The 17,383-nt window shown below is 46.6% G+C and overlaps 1 protein-coding gene across 1 annotated transcript; it reads left to right on the top strand.

Moving 5' to 3' along the window:
- Positions 1–1,746: 1,746 nt before the first annotated feature.
- LOC119961543 (zinc finger protein 850-like) lies at positions 1,747–17,007 on the top strand. Its single transcript, XM_038788867.1, has 4 exons — positions 1,747–1,804; positions 4,883–6,248; positions 7,242–7,251; positions 15,882–17,007. The coding sequence occupies exons 2-4, from the start codon at positions 4,999–5,001 to the stop codon at positions 16,845–16,847; spliced, it is 2,226 nt and encodes a 741-aa protein (XP_038644795.1). The 5' UTR covers positions 1,747–1,804; positions 4,883–4,998; the 3' UTR covers positions 16,848–17,007.
- The last annotated feature ends 376 nt before the right edge of the window (positions 17,008–17,383 follow it).

Genomic DNA, 17,383 nt, shown 5'->3' on the forward strand with positions numbered 1-17,383 from the left:
CCATCAAACTGGATTCGTCTTTGAGTCCCAATGTCTTATTGATGATGCAAAGCAATGGCAGAGATGGAAAGAAATGGAAGCCAATCCTGCTCTCTGGATTTCACTCTCATTAGACATTCTGTCCAAAACTCTGCGGCTCTGTTCAGCCATGTGAAGACCCAGGATAGAAATTCACAATCAATGGGCTTTGACAAAGAGTCATCGGACTCGAAACGTTAGCTCTTTTCTATCTCTACAGATGCTGCCAGACTTGCTGAGATTTTCCAGCATTTTCCCTTTCGATAGAAATTTACAACCCTGAGTAGACGTCACCCACAAATCGAGGGACTGATTCATAGAATTTGCAGTGCAGAAGGAGGCCATTGGGCCCATCGTGTCTGCACTGGCTTTTGGAAAGAGCACCCGACCCAAGCCCACACCTCCACCCTATCTCAGTAACCCCACTCAACTCTAAGGGCAATTTTGGATACTTAAGGGCAATTTAGCTTCACAGCTCCAGGGTCCCAGGTTCGATTCCCGGCTTGGGTCACTTGTTTGTGTGGAGTCTGCACGTTCTCCCCGTGTGTGCGTGGGTTTCCTCTGGGTGCTCCGGTTTCCCCCCACGTCCAAAGATATGCAGGTTAGGTGGATTGGCCATGCTATATTGCCCTTAGTGTCCAAAATTGCCCATAGTCTTGGGTGGGGTTACTGGGTTATGGGGATAGGGTGGAGGTCTTGGGTAGGATGCTCTTTCCAAGAGCCGGTGCAGACTCGATGGGCCGAATGGCCTCCTTCTGCAATGTAAATTCTATGAAATTCTATGAAATACATGGGTTTCTGGAAAATCATTGGGACAGTAAAAAATATTTTTGTGACTCTGGAACATGATTAGGACAGTAAAAATACTAATTTTGGGTCTCTGGAAAATCATGAGGACAGTAAAAAACAATTTTTGAACATTTCTCTTCTTTAGATATAAAAATATTGAAACTGGGATAAAGGTTGATTGACTGTCCTTTTTAAAATAAATTTAGAGTGCCCAATTCATTTTTTCCAATTCAGGAACAATTCCGTGTGTCCAATGCACCTAACCTGCACATCTTTGCGTTGTGGGGATGCAGCACGGTGGTGCAGTGGGTTAGACCTAATGCCTCACGGCACGAAGGTCCCAGGTTCGATCCCGGCTCTTGGTCACTGTCCGTGTGGAGTTTGCACATTCTCCCCGTGTTTGCATGGGTTTCACCACCACAACCCAAATATGTGCAAGGTAGGTGGATTGGCCATGCTAAATTGCCCCTTAATTGGAAAAAAAATGAATTGGTTACTTAAAAATTTTTTTTAAAAATCATTGGTTTGTGGGGGTGAAACCCACACAAACACGGGGAGAATGTGCAAACTTCGCACAGACAGTGACCCAGAACTGGGATCAAACCTGTGACCTCGGTGGTGTGAGACAGCAGTGCTAACCACTGCACCACCGTGCTGCCCTAGTCAAACACTGTCCTGTAAGGTAATGAGTCCTTTTGCTTCGCAATTGGCCGAGGAAGGCAGTGTGTCGCAAGGATGGAAGTGTTGACCGATTAATGGCTGGAGGATGGTGGCAGGTCATGTGATCAAGCCTGCAGAAATACATTTAATCAAAGTCGGCAAGGAGAAAATGTTGTGAATTTCTATCCGAAACTGACAGTGAGGTTTCTGTAAATTTACAGGATACCGGAAGTGGAGGTTTAACAGACGGGAAACGCAAACCAAACGTCACATTGCGATCTGACAGAGTCACTCGATTCATCAGAACCAGAATTTAAGCAGCATCTGGGTGTGGAAGGTAAAAGGTTTGTCTGTTCTGTCTGTGAGGGAAGATTTCAGGTCTCAGTGTGACTGGAAAAGCCCTGAGATTCACAAACCCTGGTTAGACCAAACCTGGAGAACTGTGTTCAGTCCTGAGGAAGGATAGAATGGCCTCCCCCGGGGTTGGGTTAAATTAAAAGGTGAGATTACACAAAAATGTCAGAGTCAGCTGGCAGCACGGTGGCGCAGTGAGTAGCATTGCTGCCTAACAGCACCGAGGTCCCAGGTTTGATCCCGGCTCTGGGTCACTGTCCATGTGGAGTTTCCACATTGTTTGCATGGGTTTTGCCTCCAAAGCCCAAAGATGTGCAGGTTAGGTGGACTGACCACGCTAAATTGCCCTTTAATTGGAAAAAATGAATTCGGTACTCTAAATCTATTTTTAAAAATTAAAAAAAACAAAAATGTCAGTCATTACGGGCAGAGAAGGGCATTCGGTCCATTGAGTCCATGCTAGCTCTCTGGTCGGCGAGGTGGTTAGCACTGTTGCTTCACAGCACCAGGGACCCAGGTTTGATTCCTGGCTTGGGTCACTGTCTGCGGTCTGTGCACGTTCTCCCCGTGTGTGTTGTGGGTTTCCTCCGGGTGCTGCGGTTTCCTTCCACAAGTCCCGAAAGACGTGCTTGTCCGGTTAATTGGATATTCTGAATTCTCGCTCTGTACCTGAACAGGTGCCGGAGTGTTACGACTTGGGGATTTTCACAGTAACGTCATTGCAGTGTTAATGTAAGCTTACATGTGACACTAATAAAGATTATTATTATCTGGAGCAATCCAGTCAGAGTCATTCTCCTGCTCTGTCTCTGTATCTTCACAGGTTTATTTCTCTCAGGTTTCTATCCAATTTTTAAAAAAATAATTTATTGTGTCTATTTCCAAACACTGTCCTTGGCAGCAAGTTTAAGGTCATTGCCACTGGCTGTGTAAAAACATTCTTCCTCATACCTCCTGGACCATTTACATGCACAGATACGGAGCAACGTAGAAAATAGAAGCAGGAGGAGACCATTTGGCCCTTCGAGCCTGCTCCACCATTCATTAAGATCAGAGCTGATTAGGCTCAATAGCCGAATCCCGCTTTCCCCCCATATCCTTTGATCCACTTCACCCTCAGTGCTGTATCTAACTACTTCTTGAAAACATGCAATGTTTTGGCCTCAATTAGTTCCTGTGGCGACAAATTCCATAGGCTCACCGCTCTCTGGTTGAAGAAATGTCTCCTCATCTCTGTCCTAAATGGTCTACCCCGTATTCTCAGACTGTGACCGCTATTTCTGGACACCACTATCGGGAACATCCTTCCTGAATCTACTCTGTCTCACCCTGTTTTTCTTTTAACATAAATTTAAAGTGACCAATTTTTTTTTGCAATTAAGGTGCAGTTTTAACGTGGCCAATCTACCTACCCTGCACATCTTTGGATTTGTGGGGGTGAGACCCACGCAAACACAGGGAGAATGTGCAAACTCCACAAAGACCGTGACCCGGATTGAACCCGGGTCCTCGGCGCCATGAGGCAGCAGTGCTAACCACTGAGCCACCGTGCCACCCACTTTTTATAGGTTTCTATGAGATCCCCCTCATTCTTCTGAACTCCAGCGAATACAATCCAAAACAATTCAACCTACCCTGCACATCTTTGAACTGTGGGAGGAAACCGGAGAACCCGGAGGAAACCCACACAAATACACGGAGAAAGTGCAAACTCCACACAGTCAGGGGGAGAATTGAACCCGGGTCCCTGGTGCTGTGAGGCAGCAGTGCTAAGCACTATGCCACCCCCTGTCTTGCAACCCTCAAGAGAAAAAAAATCCTTATCCCCATCTGAAATGGGTGACCCCTCACTTTGCAACAGTGACCCCCTTGTTCCAGATTCTCCCACAAGAGAAACATCCTCTCCACATCCACCCTGTCAAGACCCCTCAGGACCTCATATCGTTCAATCCAGGTTTTACCCAAAACTTTAAATCGGTGTCCCGGCTGCTTGTACGATCAGTGAATGGAAACAGAGTTTATTTGTCCACCCGATGGAAATCTGGCATAATCTTGTGTCCCTGAATCAAATCTCCCCTCAACCTCCTTTACTGGAACCATTCTGGTAAATCTCCTCTGCACCTTCTCCAAGAACCTTCCCATTCTTCCTGAAGAGTGGTGACCAGAGCTTTATAAAGATTCATAGAATAGAATTAGAACTGTAGAATTCCTGCAGTGCAAAAGGGGGACATTCATCCCATCAAGTCTGCACCGATTCTCTGAAAGGGCACCCTGCCTAGGCCCACACCCCTACCCTGTCCCTGGAACCCCATAGCCCCACCTAACCTGCACATCCCTGGACACTGAGGGGCAATTTATCAAGGCCAATCCAACTAACTTTCCCTTCTTTGGACTGTTAGAGGAAACCTGAGCACCGGGTGGAAACCCACACAGACATGGGGGGAAAGTGAAAACTCCACACAGACAGTCACCAAGGCCAGAATTGAACCCGGGTCCCTGGCGCTGTGAGGCAGCAGTGCTAACTACCATTCCACCAGAAGCATAGTTTTGGTAACAATATTACTGTTTATGAAGCTCAAGATCGAATTTGCTTTGCCATCAACTCTCTTAATATGTCTTGTAGATATACAAATTCCCTCTTCACCTCTTTCTCTCTCCTCCCAAAGAGGCCAGTTGCATTTTTGTGACAATCCAGCCGTTTTCATGGTCACTTTTTCCCAGAACCGGCCCCACAAATGACCAGATTCATTCAGTTCAATTTCACAACCTGCTTTTGTGTTTTTCTAAAATAAATTTAGATTATCCAATTCATTTTTTCCAATTAAGGGGCAATTTAGCGTGGCCAGTCCACCTATCCTGCACATATTTGGGTTGTGGGGGTGAAACCGATGCAAACACGGGGAGAATGTGCAAACTCCACACGGACAGTGACCCGGGGCCAGGATCGAACCTGGGACCTCGGAGCCGTGAGGCAGCAGGGCTAACACACTGTGCCACCGTGCTGCCCGCCTTTGTGTTTTTCTGGGTTCTCTCTCACTCCCTATTTTCTGTTTTAAATCAGTTTCACAGGGTGTTCGAAGGGGAGGCTTCAAAGTCCAGAAACTCAAACCAAGCATCACATCAGGATCTGACAGAGCCCTCAATTTATAATATCCTAAATATCAGCGGATTTTGATCATGGAAGGAAAATGCATCGTTCACAGTGGGGAGAAACCGTACACGTGTTGTGTGTGTGGACGAGGATTTAGTCAATCATCAGGCCTCACAAGCCACAAATTCAGTCACACAGAGGAGAAACCATGGAAATGTGGGGACTGTGGCAAAGGATTCACTTACCCATCCAGGCTGGAAACTCATCAATGCAGTCACACTGGGGAGAGACCATTCACTTGTTCCAAGTGTGGGAAGGGATTCACTCAGTCATCCACCCTGCTGAGTCACCAGCGAGTTCACACTGATGAGAGACCGTTTCAATGTCCAGATTGCGGGAAGTGCTATAAACGTTCTGGGGAACTAATGTGCCATCAACGTGTTCACACTGACGAGAAACCGTTTAGGTGCTCTGACTGCGGGACTGGGTTCAGACGATCAGCTGATCTCGCTGTACATCAGCAAATTCATACTGGGGAGAGGCCATTCGCCTGCTCCAAGTGTGGGAAGGGATTCATTCGGTCATCGGCCCTGCTGAGACACCAGAGAAGTCACATTGGGGAGAGATCGTTCACCTGCTCCGAGTGTGGGAAGGGATTCACTCACTCAACCAACCTGCTGAGTCACCAGCGAATTCACACTGGGGAGAGACCATTCACCTGCTCCAAGTGTGGGAAGGGTTTCACTGAGTCATCCACACTGCGGAAACACCAGCGAGTTCACACTGGGGAGAGAACATTCACCTGCCCCAAGTGTGGGAAGAGATTCAGTCACTCATCCAACCTGCTGATGCACCAGCGAGTTCACACTGGGGAGAGACCATTCACCTGCTTAGAGTGTGGGAAGGGTTTCACTAAGTCATCCCACCTGCTGAGTCACCAGATAATTCACACTGGGGAGAGGCCATTCACCTGCTCCGAGTGTGGAAAGGGATTCACTCAGTCATTCAACCTGGTGAGTCACCAGCGAGTTCACACTGGGGAGAGGCCATTCACCTGCTCAAAGTGTGGGAAGAGATTCAGTCACTCATCCAACCTGCTGAGTCACCAGCAAGTTCACACTGGGGAGAGGCCATTCACCTGCTCCAACTGTGGGAAGGGTTTCGCCACTTCATCCCACCTGCTGAGACACCAGCGAGTTCACACTGGGGAGAGACCATTCACCTGCTCCGAGTGTGGGAAGAGATTCACTCAGTCATCCAACCTGCTGAGTCACCAGCGGATTCACACTGGGGAGAGACCATTCACCTGCTTAGAGAGTGGGAAGGGATTCACTCAGTCATCCAACCTGCTGAGACACCAACGAAGCCACAAGTAACCACAGTGATTGGATTTTGCTGTTACTCACATTCAGGACTGAGCCATATTCATTTGGGTCTTTTCTGCTGATAACAAACTCCAGCCCATTTACAGGGGCTAATATTCTGGCTGAAAGTCAAATAAATTAGATTTGTGTTAAATACGCAGTGTGTTGAAACTTTTTAATATCTCTGACACAAGTTAGTTTCTTTTGAAGTACTCTCGCTCTCCCCATCTCTTCCATCCTCACCTCCAACAAGAAGTGTGAGGAGCTTGTGGAGCTTCTTTGTGACTGAGATTGAGTAAATCCGATCAGCTGCCTCTGCTGCATCCCTCACTTCCACGAGCCCACCGGACCAAAATGTCTCTAAATTACATCCTTTCCCAAGCCCTGAACCCACATCTTTCTCTAGTTTCTCTCCCACCTTCTCTCCTGCCCTCTGAGAGCTCATCTTGTCCATGAGACCCAGCTCCTGGCCCATCGATCCTATTCCCACTGAGCTACTGATCAGCCAACTACCCTGTGTCCACGGATATTGTCAACATTTCTGTCTCTTCAGGTACTGTCCCTCGGAGAGAAGACAGATAATCCGGGAGCTTGGATGCAAGGGCGGCACGGTAGCACAGTGGGTAGCACCGTTGATTCACAGCACCTGGGGCCCGAGTTCGATATCCGTCTTGGTCATTGTCTGTGCAGAGTCTGCAAGTTCTCCCCGTGCCTGCGTGGGTTTCTTTCGGGTGATCCGCTTTCCTCCCAGTCCAATGATGTGCAGGTTAGGTGGTTTGACTGTGCTAAATTGCCCTGAGTGTCCAAAAAGATTAGGTGGGGTTGCTGGGTTGTGGGGATAGGGTGGAGGCATGGGCTTAAGTAGAATGCTCTTTCCCAGGGCTGGTACAGACTCAATGGACTGAATGGCCTCCTCCTGCACTGTAAATTCTCTGATTCTATGAGGTGAGATTGTCCTTTCTGAGCTCCAGCCAGGTGATACTAAACACTCAGGCGGGAAAGACAAAAATCTACAACGTGTTTAAAACAGCTGATTTATTTCACCAATATCCAGGATGTTAAACTCCAGTCTCTTCGAGGTTATTTTCATCAGAAACAAACTCCAACGATCAGAGTTAAAAACCTCAACGCTCTGGTACAGATAGATGCCATTTGGCCCATCGTGTGTGTGCTGGCTGCAGTGGAGCTATTCAGCTTAATCCTATTTTGCAGATCTCAGTCGATTGCACTGTATGTCCCAGTCCTTCAATTGGATATCCAAGAGGATATTTCAATTGGATATTTCAAGAGAATTTGAAAGTGATCAGGATTTCTGCCTCTGTGACCCTATCGGACAGTGAGTTCTAGACTCCTACCACTGAAATGATTTCCCCCTTCCACTCGCAATCTTCTGCTAATTACTTTAAATCTAAACCCCTTGGTTATTGATCTGTTAATGAAATAGATCCTTCTTATCCATTCTATCCGGGCCCCTCAGAATGTTAAATACCTCAGTTAATCTCTCCTCAGCGTTCTCTGTTCCATAGAAAACCACCTCGGCCTCTCCAATCTTTCCTCATTGTTAAAATTCTCTATTTGCGTCGACATCCTGGTCAATCTCCTCTGCATTCTCTTTGGGATGAACACATCCTTCCTGTAATGTGGTGACCAGAACTGTACTCAGTAATGTAGCTGTGGTTTAACTAGTGTTTTGGACAGCTCCAGTATAACCTCCCTGATCTTATAATGAAACACAGAAAATGCTGGAAATACTCAGCAGCTCTGGCAGCATCTGTGGAGAGATGGGTTTCAGGTCTTTCATCCAATAAAAATTGCCGGGAATATTCCCTGCTCTAGTATTCTGTCCCCATGAATAACAAAGCGTCCTCTCTGCCTTTCCAATCACCGTATCTACCTCTCCTGTCACCTTCAGGGATCTGTGGACATGCACTCTAAATGCCCCTTTGTCCCTCTCACCTCACTATCAATCCATTCATATTCTTTCCCTTTGCCGTGTTTGTCCACCACAAATGTATTTATTATCCCGCGCTTCTCTGGATTGACCTGTTTGCTACTTTTCTGGCCCACTGATCAGTATTGATGTCTTCCTGCAGTCATTACAGCCTTGGTTCAAACATGGACAAAAGCGCTGAAAGCCAGAGGTGAGGTGAGAGTGTCTGCCCTTGACATCAAGGCAGCATTTGACCGAGTCTGGCATCCAGGAGTCCCAGCTAATCTGGAGTCAGTGGGAATCGGTGAAAACTCTCCGCTGGTTGGAGTCGTACCTGGCACAAAGAAAGATGGCTGTGGTGGTTGGAGGCCAACCATTTCAGCTCCAGGACATCACTGCAGGAGTTCCTCAGGGTAGTGTATTCGGCCCAAATATCTTCAGCTGCTTCATCAATGACCTGCCTTCATCATAAGGTCAGAAGTGGGGATGTTTGCGGATGACTGCACAGTGTTCAGAATCATTCGCCAACTCTCAGATAATGAAGCAGTCCATGTCCAAATGCAGCAAGACCTAGACAATATCCAGGCTTGGGCTGAGAAGTGGCAAGTTACATTCGTGCCACACAAGTGTCAGGCAATCACCATATCTTCCAAGAGAGGATCTAACAATCGTCCCTTGACATTGAATGATATTACTATTGCTGAATTCCTCACAATCAACATCCTGGGGGTTGCCATTGATCAAAAAATGAACTGGATGAGCCATATTAATACTGTGGTTACCAGGAAAGGTCAAAGACTAGGAATCCTACGAAGGGTAACTCATCTCCTGAACCCCCCCCCCCCCCCTTCCCCCCACCCAAAAGCCTGTCCACCATCTGCAATGCACAAGCCAGGAGTATAATGGAATACTCTCCAGTTTCTTGGATGAGTGCAGCTCCAACAACACTCAAGAAGCTCAACAGGATCCAGGACAAAGCAGCCCGCTTGATTGCTCCCCCTTCCACAAACATTCAGACCATCTATCACCGACGAACAGTGGCAGCCAGGTGTACTGTCTACAAGATGCACTGCAGTAACTCAACAATGTTCCTTATTCAGTACCTTCCAAACCCATGACCACCGCCATCTCGAAGGCCAAGAGCAGTAGATCACTGGGAACCCCACCAGCTGGAGGCTCCCCTCCAAGTCACTCACCACCCCGACTGGGAAATATATCACCGTTCCTTCGCTGTCACTGGGATAAAATCCTGGAACTCTCTTCCTAACAGCACAGTGGGTGTACCTACACCTGAAGGACTGAAGTGGTTCAAGAAGGAAACTCCCCACCATGTTCTGAAGGGCACCTAGGGATGGGCAATAAATGCTGGCCTCACCAGTGAAACCCACATCCCATAAATGAATAATAAAAGTCTGCAGCTTTCTTTCTCACTGCCAAAAAGAGGACCGTAAATTACTTAATCCTGTCCCCATGTTAAAATCTAAAGCATTGATATAGAACTCAAGAAGCATGGAATCATGTCCTGGGAAATCTAGAATCCCACTGGAAATACTCCACCAATCACAAACATACCTCTCGACCAATGCCCTTTGCTTCCTGCTGCTCCAGCTGATGTCACTTCCTGCACTTGTGATTGTTCTGGACATGAGAAGTATCCTGGTTTTCCCACGTGGAGCAGGACTGGAATCCCCGGCCAGGTCTTTAATTATTTGATTATTTGACTTAAGCAAAATAAATTTAAGATTAAAATAAATAAAGATTCATCAGCTTCTCACCAATCAGTTTCTTCCATTGAGCTGAAGTCACCTTTTATCCGGAATTAACTAAAATGTTTTGATAATTGTTTTTTAAAAATAAATTTAAAGTATCCAATTCTTTTTTTTAATTAAGGGACAATTTAGCATGGCCAATTCACCGACCCTGCTCATCTTTGGGTTGTAGGGGTAAGACACACGCAAACACAGGGAGAATGTGCAAACTCCACACAGACAGTGATCCGGGGCCGGGAACAAAACCAGGTCCTCAGCGCCTTCAGGCAGCAGTGCTAACCAGTGTGCCACCATGCCACCCGTTTTTGTTAATTGTTAATATCTAAACCTCTCAAATTATTAATTGACTAAAAATTCAGACGTCTTTACTCTTACAATGCCAACTTCATCTTTATTCCCTGGATTTGATTAACGGACTGCAAACTGTAATTCTATGAACGATGATCAGATTATTTCAGTTTTGTGATAATTAATGAATCGTCTCACTTTATAATTGATGAATGCAGTGACCAGGATGTGCTCTCCTCAGGACTGGGATGCCCAGTCATTGCCACAGGACTGGGATGGCCCAGTCATTGCCACAGGACTGGGATGGCCTGTCATTACCACAGGACTGGGATGGCCTGTCATTGCCACAGGACTGGGATGGCCTGTCATTACCACAGGACTGGGATGGCCTGTCATTGCCACAGGACTGGGATGGCCTGTCATTGCCACAGGACTGGGATGGCCTGTCATTACCACAGGACTGGGATGGCCTGTCATTGCCACAGGACTGGGATGGCCTGTCATTGCCACAGGACTGGGATGGCCTGTCATTGCCACAGGACTGGGATGGCCTGTCATTGCCACAGGACTGGGATGGCCTGTCACTGCCACAGGACTGGGATGTCCTGTCATTGCCACAGGACTGGGATGGCCTGTCATTGCCAAGGGACTGGGATGGCCTGTCATTGCCTTTATTTATTCCATTATTAACTGACTGAAGCAACAATAAATTGGAGGTTAAAATAAATAAAGATTCATCAGCCACTCACCAATCAGCTCGTTCCATTTCCCTGAAGTCACATTTATTTATAATCTAATAATCTAGGAATTAACTGAAATGATTTTCTCCATTCTTATTACCTAAACAGATTGGATTTTAACTTACTGAAGAATTCAGACTTTTTCACTGCTACAATCACTTGTCATTCAGCTTCAACTTTATCCTCTTGATTTGATCAACAGAACACTAACTGCAATTATATAAATAATCACATTGATTCAGGTTTATACTAATTAATGAATCATGACTCAGTACATTAATGCAGTGACCAGAATGCTTCTCGCATAATCTCCTCGCTTTTATATTCCAGGCCTCATCCAAGAAAGGATTCTTGGCTGCCTGATCAATCTATCCAGCTACCTGTGGATAGGGACTCCAATGCCTCTCTGTTGCTCTATGTTCTCAGTATCATTCTATTTATAGTTCATTCCCTTGTCTTGTTTTCACTCTGAAATTCATTATCTCTCACTGTTTGCAGCACAGCAGTTATCACTGTTCACAGCGCCAGGGTCCCAGGTTCGATTCCCAGCTTCGGTCACTGGTCTGTGCGGAGTCTGCATATTCTCTCTGCAGCTGTCTGGGTTTCCTCCAGGTGCTCCAGTTTCCTCCCATAATTCCTGAAAGACATGCTTGTGAGGTGAATTGGACATTCTGAACTCTCCATCTGTGTACCTGAACAGGCACCAGAATGTGGCGACTAGGGGATTTTCACAGTCACTTCATTGCACTGTTGGCGTTAGCCTACTTATGACAATAATAAAGATTATTATTAAATTGAATTCCGGGGCGGCAAGTTGGCGCATTGGGGTATGTGGAACATTCCTTGTTCCAGGCCTACCCGGGTCCCCTCCCATAACCCCTTTACCGGTACATTGATGACTATTTTGGTGCTGATTTATGCTGTCGTCCGGAACTGGAAAAATTCATCAACTTTGCTTCCAGTTTCCACCGCTTCATCACTTTCAACTGGTCCATCTTAGACTCCTCCCCTCCCCTCCCTTCCCTTCCTTGACTTTGCTAGCTCCATTTCTGGCAATAGATTATCTACTAATATCTATTACAATCCCACTGACTCCCACAGCTATCTTCGCACCCTACACCCTGTAAGGACTCCCTTCCTTTCTCTCAGCTCCTCCGCCTCTGTCGCATTTGTTCCGATGATGCCACTTACCAAAGTGGTGCTTCAAATGTGTTCCTTCTTCCTCAACCATGATTCATCACCTACAGCTGTAGACAGGGTCCTCAACACTGCACGGTCCATCTCCCACACCACTACCCTCACCCCGTCCCCTCCCTCCAAGAACAAGGATAGAATCCCCCTCATTCTCACATTTCACCCCACCAGCCTCCGTATGCAAAAGCATAATCCTCTGCCATTTTCACCAACTTCAACATGATGTCACCACCAAACACGTATTCCCTTCACTCCCTCTGTCAGCATTCCACAAAGACCATTCCCTCCAAGATAATCTAGTCCACTGCTCCACAATACCCAACACCTCTCCCATCACCTATGGCACCTTCCCATACAATCGCAGAAGATGCAACACCTGCCCTTTTACCTCTTCCATGCTTAACATCCCAGGCCCAAAACATTAATTCCAGGTTTAAGCAGCGTTTCACATGCACCTCTTTCAATTTGGTCTATTGCATTCACTGCTCCCAATGTGTTCTCCTCTATGTCAGAGAGACCAAATGTAGATCTTCGGTCTGTGCGCATTCAGGTCCCTGACCTTTCCGTTGATTGCCATTTTAACACAAGACCGTGTTCCCATGCCCACATGTCTGTCCTTGGCCTGCTGCAATGTTCCAGTGAAGCTCAAAGCAAACTGGAGGAACAGCATCTCATCTTCCGGTTGGGCACGCTACAGCCTTCCGGTCTCAACATTGAATTCAACAACTTCAGATGATCAGCTCGAGCCCACCTTGACCCCTTTATTTTTATTCCATTTCATTTGAACTGTCTTTTACCTTTTATTTCTTTGTCTTTCTTTACATATATTTCCCCCCACTCTGTCCCACTACCTGATCCCCCCTTTCCCGCTGTTACCAGACACCTAAACGACCCTCTTATGGACTGACCTCAGTAACACTACACCCCTGTATGCTTCATCCGATGCCGGTGTTTATGTAGTTACATTGTGTACCTTATGTTACCGTATTATGTATTTTCTTTTATTTCCTTTTCTTTTCATGTACTTAATGATCTGTTAAGCTGCTCGCAGAAAAATACTTTTCACTGTACTTCGGTACACGTGACAATATACCTGACTAACCTTTTGGACACTAAGGGGTAATTTAGCATAACCAATCCACCTAACCTGCACATTTTAGCTCTCTTTTCCCTTGGTTTCTGTGGCTATGACTAATCTTTCATTCGCTCACCCTACAGTATAAGTATCTCCCACTTTCAACGGCTTTTAGCTTTGACAAAGGAGCATCTGGGCTCTTTTTTCTCCTTACAGATGCTGCCAGACCTGCTGAGATTTTCCAACATTTTCTCTTTTAGTTTCAGATTCCAGCATCCGCAGCAATTTGCTTTTGCAAATCACTTTGGGAAATAGAACATTACACAACACCCATTTGCACGAATTTGTGTTTTATTTCAACTAGGTAACAAAATATATTTTCTGCTGCCTATTTGGAGTTTCAACGGTGCTGTTATTACCCAACATACCCAGCGTTTGTGAATCTGCCCTGATCACTCCCCAGGAGCACAGTACGCAGGCGCAGTGTTGTATATAGAGCATGCGCAGTTTCACTTTGCTCGGAGTCCTGCGAGCACATGAGGCTTTTTTCGGCAGGTGAGGGTCGCTGGGGCGGAGGGAGGAATTGAGTCGGGAGTTGGGGTGGGGAGCGAGCGGAGGCTTCATAAACACCTGGTGCAGGTTGCAATCCCCGACAGGAGCCTGCCGGTCCCCTGCTTTCTGTTCCAGGGCGTTTTCCCGGGAACAGGCCCGGGTTAATTGCCGCCATCTTGTTTGGGCGGGCAGCGAAGCGCATGCGCGGATTCGGCCGGACGAGTGGGCGGGGTCTCAGGTTCCCAGTGACCCGGATGGTGACAACAATCCAAACGAAACAGCTGGAGGACATTCCACTGAGCTGACTGGGTGGGAGGAGGTCTGAAGGTTCAAATTAGTGCAAAATACTGCGGATGCTGGAAATCGGAGGTAAAGACATAAAATGTGGATAAATGTTCAGGTGTGTCAGCTTCTGTGGAGAGAAACAATTAATGTTTCGGATCGAAATGATCACAGCCGCAGGGACTGAGTATGCAGAGGGGAGGTTGGGGAAAGTAGATTGTTAGTGAGCAGGGGTAGTTGGAGTGAGTGGGGAAGGAGGTCTGAAGAGAGGAACCTGAGTGAGCTGGGGGGGGGGGGGGGGAGAGAGGGGCTTCTGACTGAGTTGGGGGAGGAGGTTTGATGAGAGTGACCTGAGTGGGCAATGGTAGTTAGGCTTCTGTCTGTCAAGGGACGGGATATTGACAGAGTTTTTGTGTTTATATGTTGGGGACCAGCATGGAGTGTCTGGAAGCAGCCTAAGGTCCAAGAGAGCTCTGTGCACACTGTTGGTGGGGAGAACAGGCAGAGTGTAAGTCAAATATTTTATATCTGGAATGTTGCAAGGGCATATTTTTGGTTTTGGACAACTCTTGGGCCTTCTCCACCATGTAAATGGTGTGCACTTGATACCCCTGATAAACCCACATGTCTCCAGTTTCCACAATCTTCACTCTCAACAGGTTTCACCCTTCCCCCATCAATAGTTTTGTCATCAACATCTCCCACCATACCTCGCCCCTCACAAGATGTCCCCTTTTCTCCAGTGCATTTGGTCACTCCTGGTGTTGGGTGAACAGGTATTAGTGTGAATCTGCATACAAGCAGCAGATTTTGACATGACCTTGTGTGGAGTTGAATCTGAGAGGTTGGCAAGGGGATAATTAGAGTCGTCAAGGTTTGAGGTGACAAAGGAATGAATGAATTTCAGTAGCAGATGAGATGAGGCAGCAGCAACTCTGGACAAGGTTACTGAGTTGGAAATAGACAGTCTTTGCGATGTGTCATCAAAAAAACAGTTTGGGATGAAATTTGACAACCAGATTATGAACAGATTGGTTCAGCCTCAAAGAGTTGCAATAGAGATAGTAGCTAGGGAATGGGATATGTAACAGAAACTGAAGATGGTTGCTTTCCTCGTCCTGATATTTAGATGGAGAACATTTCTGCTTATCCAGTAATGAGTCAGATAATTTGGGATGTTTCCGGATTTGGAGGGACACTTGGAGATGATAGTGAAGGTTAAGGGTTTTGGACGTCACATGAAAGCTCTGGTCGAGTTTTAGATAAAATCCTCTCCTTCAAGCCTTCCCACCTCCCTCTTCCTCTCTTCCCCCAGATTGGGGGGTGTAGGCCCAGATCAGGTGGCAGCTTCCCTTCCCGAAAGGAAATTGGTGAACCAGTTGTTTTTTATGACAATTCAGCAGTTTTCATGGTCACATTTCCTAGTGTCAGTCCCACAAATGACCAGATTCATCCAACTCCATTTCACAAGCTGCCTTTGTGTTTATCACTCTCTTTTTCTCCTCTTTGAATTCATTTTTCAGGATATTGGAAGGGTAATTTGTCAATATCACATCAGGATGTAACAGTCACTCGACTCATCAGAGCCAAAACATCAGCTTTTGAACATGGAATCAAAAAAAAACACTCACAAGAGGGAGAAAGTGTTTCCGTGTTCTGTGTGTGGACGAAGCTTCAGCCAATCATCAAACTTGTCAAAACACAAGTGCTGTCCCATGGGGGAGAAACCGTGGAAATGTGGAGATTGTGGGAAGGGATTCAATTGTCCGTCTGAGCTGCGTATTCATCAACGTAGTCACACCGGGGAGAGACCATTCACCTGTTCTGTGTGTGAGAAAGGATTCACTAAATCATCTGACCTTCTGAGACACCAGCGAATTCACACTGGGGAGAGACCGTTCACCTGCTCTGTGTGTCGGAAAGGCTTCACAACTTCGTACCACCTCCTGAAACACTATCGTTCCCACAGTGAGGGGAGAAATGGGGATAACGTGTTTCCGTGTTCTGTGTGTGGACGATGCTTCAGCCGAAAAGCAAATCTGTCAAAACACAAATGCTGTCCCAGCGGCGAGAAACCGTGGAAATGTGGAGATTGTGGGAAGGGATTCAATTACTCGTCTGAGCTGCGTATTCATCAATACAGTCACACCGGGAAGAAACCATTCCCCTGCTCTGTGTGTGGGAAAGGATTCAACAAACCATCTGACCTTCTGAGACACCAGCGAGTTCACACTGGGGAGAGACCGTTCACCTGCTCTGTGTGTGGGAAAGGCTTCACAACCTCATATGGCCTCCTGTCCCACCATCGTATCCACAGTGAGGAGAGACCTTTCCAATGTTCTGACTGTGAGAAAAAGTATAAAAGGAAAACAGGTCTGTTGAGCCATAAACTCACTCACACCGGGGAGAAACCGTTCACCTGCTCTGCTTGTGGGAAAGGATTTGCCCGTTCATCCGAGCTCCTGACACACCAACTTGTTCATACTGATCAGAGGCCGTTTAAATATCCTGACTGTGAGAAGAGCTTTAAAAGCCGGAAGGATCAACTGACAAATGAACACACTCACACCAGGGAGAGATCTTTCATCTGTTCTTTCTGTGGGAAAAGTTTTACTTGGAAGTCCAACCTACTTAAGCACCAGCGGATTCACACTGGGGAGAGGCCATTCATCTGCTCAGTGTGTGGGAAGGCATTCATTCAGTCATCCCACAGGCTGAGACACCAGCTATTTCACAAGTGACTGAAGGGATTGGATTTGGATTCTGCTGTTAATCACATCCGGACCGAACCATCTTCACTCTGACAGCTGGAGTTTGTTGCTGCTGATATTAATCAGCCTGAAAGCTGGGGTGTGTATTGATGTTCTGTATAAATATTGATTAAATCAGCTTTGATTCAGACACTGTTTTGAATATTTGGTTTCCTCAATGATAAGAGGAGACTGATTGATCTGCTGACTGGGACATTATTTTGATCTTTTCTTACTCTGAATTATTTCTGTTCTCTGGTTCACCTTCTCCCAGATTAAACACTGAGCTTTCATCAATCCTATCAATCTGTTGGAGACATTGGGCGGTTGGTGAGTTTCACCTGATGTTGGTGTCAGTTGCCCTCGGAAGATTTCCCAGTTTTCTGAAATTCCAGTGTGGTTGTGTGTTGATGTAATGATCGGAGTTTCAGTTCCAATGCTGATGATGGAGGGCCTGTGCTGCCAGAACCACAGAATGATTACAGTTCAGGCGGAGGCCATTCAGCCCATCGAGCCTGCTCTGCTCA

Source organism: Scyliorhinus canicula, unplaced genomic scaffold (assembly GCF_902713615.1).
Source record: "Scyliorhinus canicula unplaced genomic scaffold, sScyCan1.1, whole genome shotgun sequence".
Taxonomy (NCBI): Eukaryota; Metazoa; Chordata; class Chondrichthyes; order Carcharhiniformes; family Scyliorhinidae; genus Scyliorhinus; species Scyliorhinus canicula.

What these genes read in the sequence shown, in the direction of transcription:
- LOC119961543 (XM_038788867.1), top strand. Translation starts at nt 4,999, where the DNA reads ATGGAAGGAAAATGCATCGTTCACAGTGGGGAGAAACCGTACACGTGT.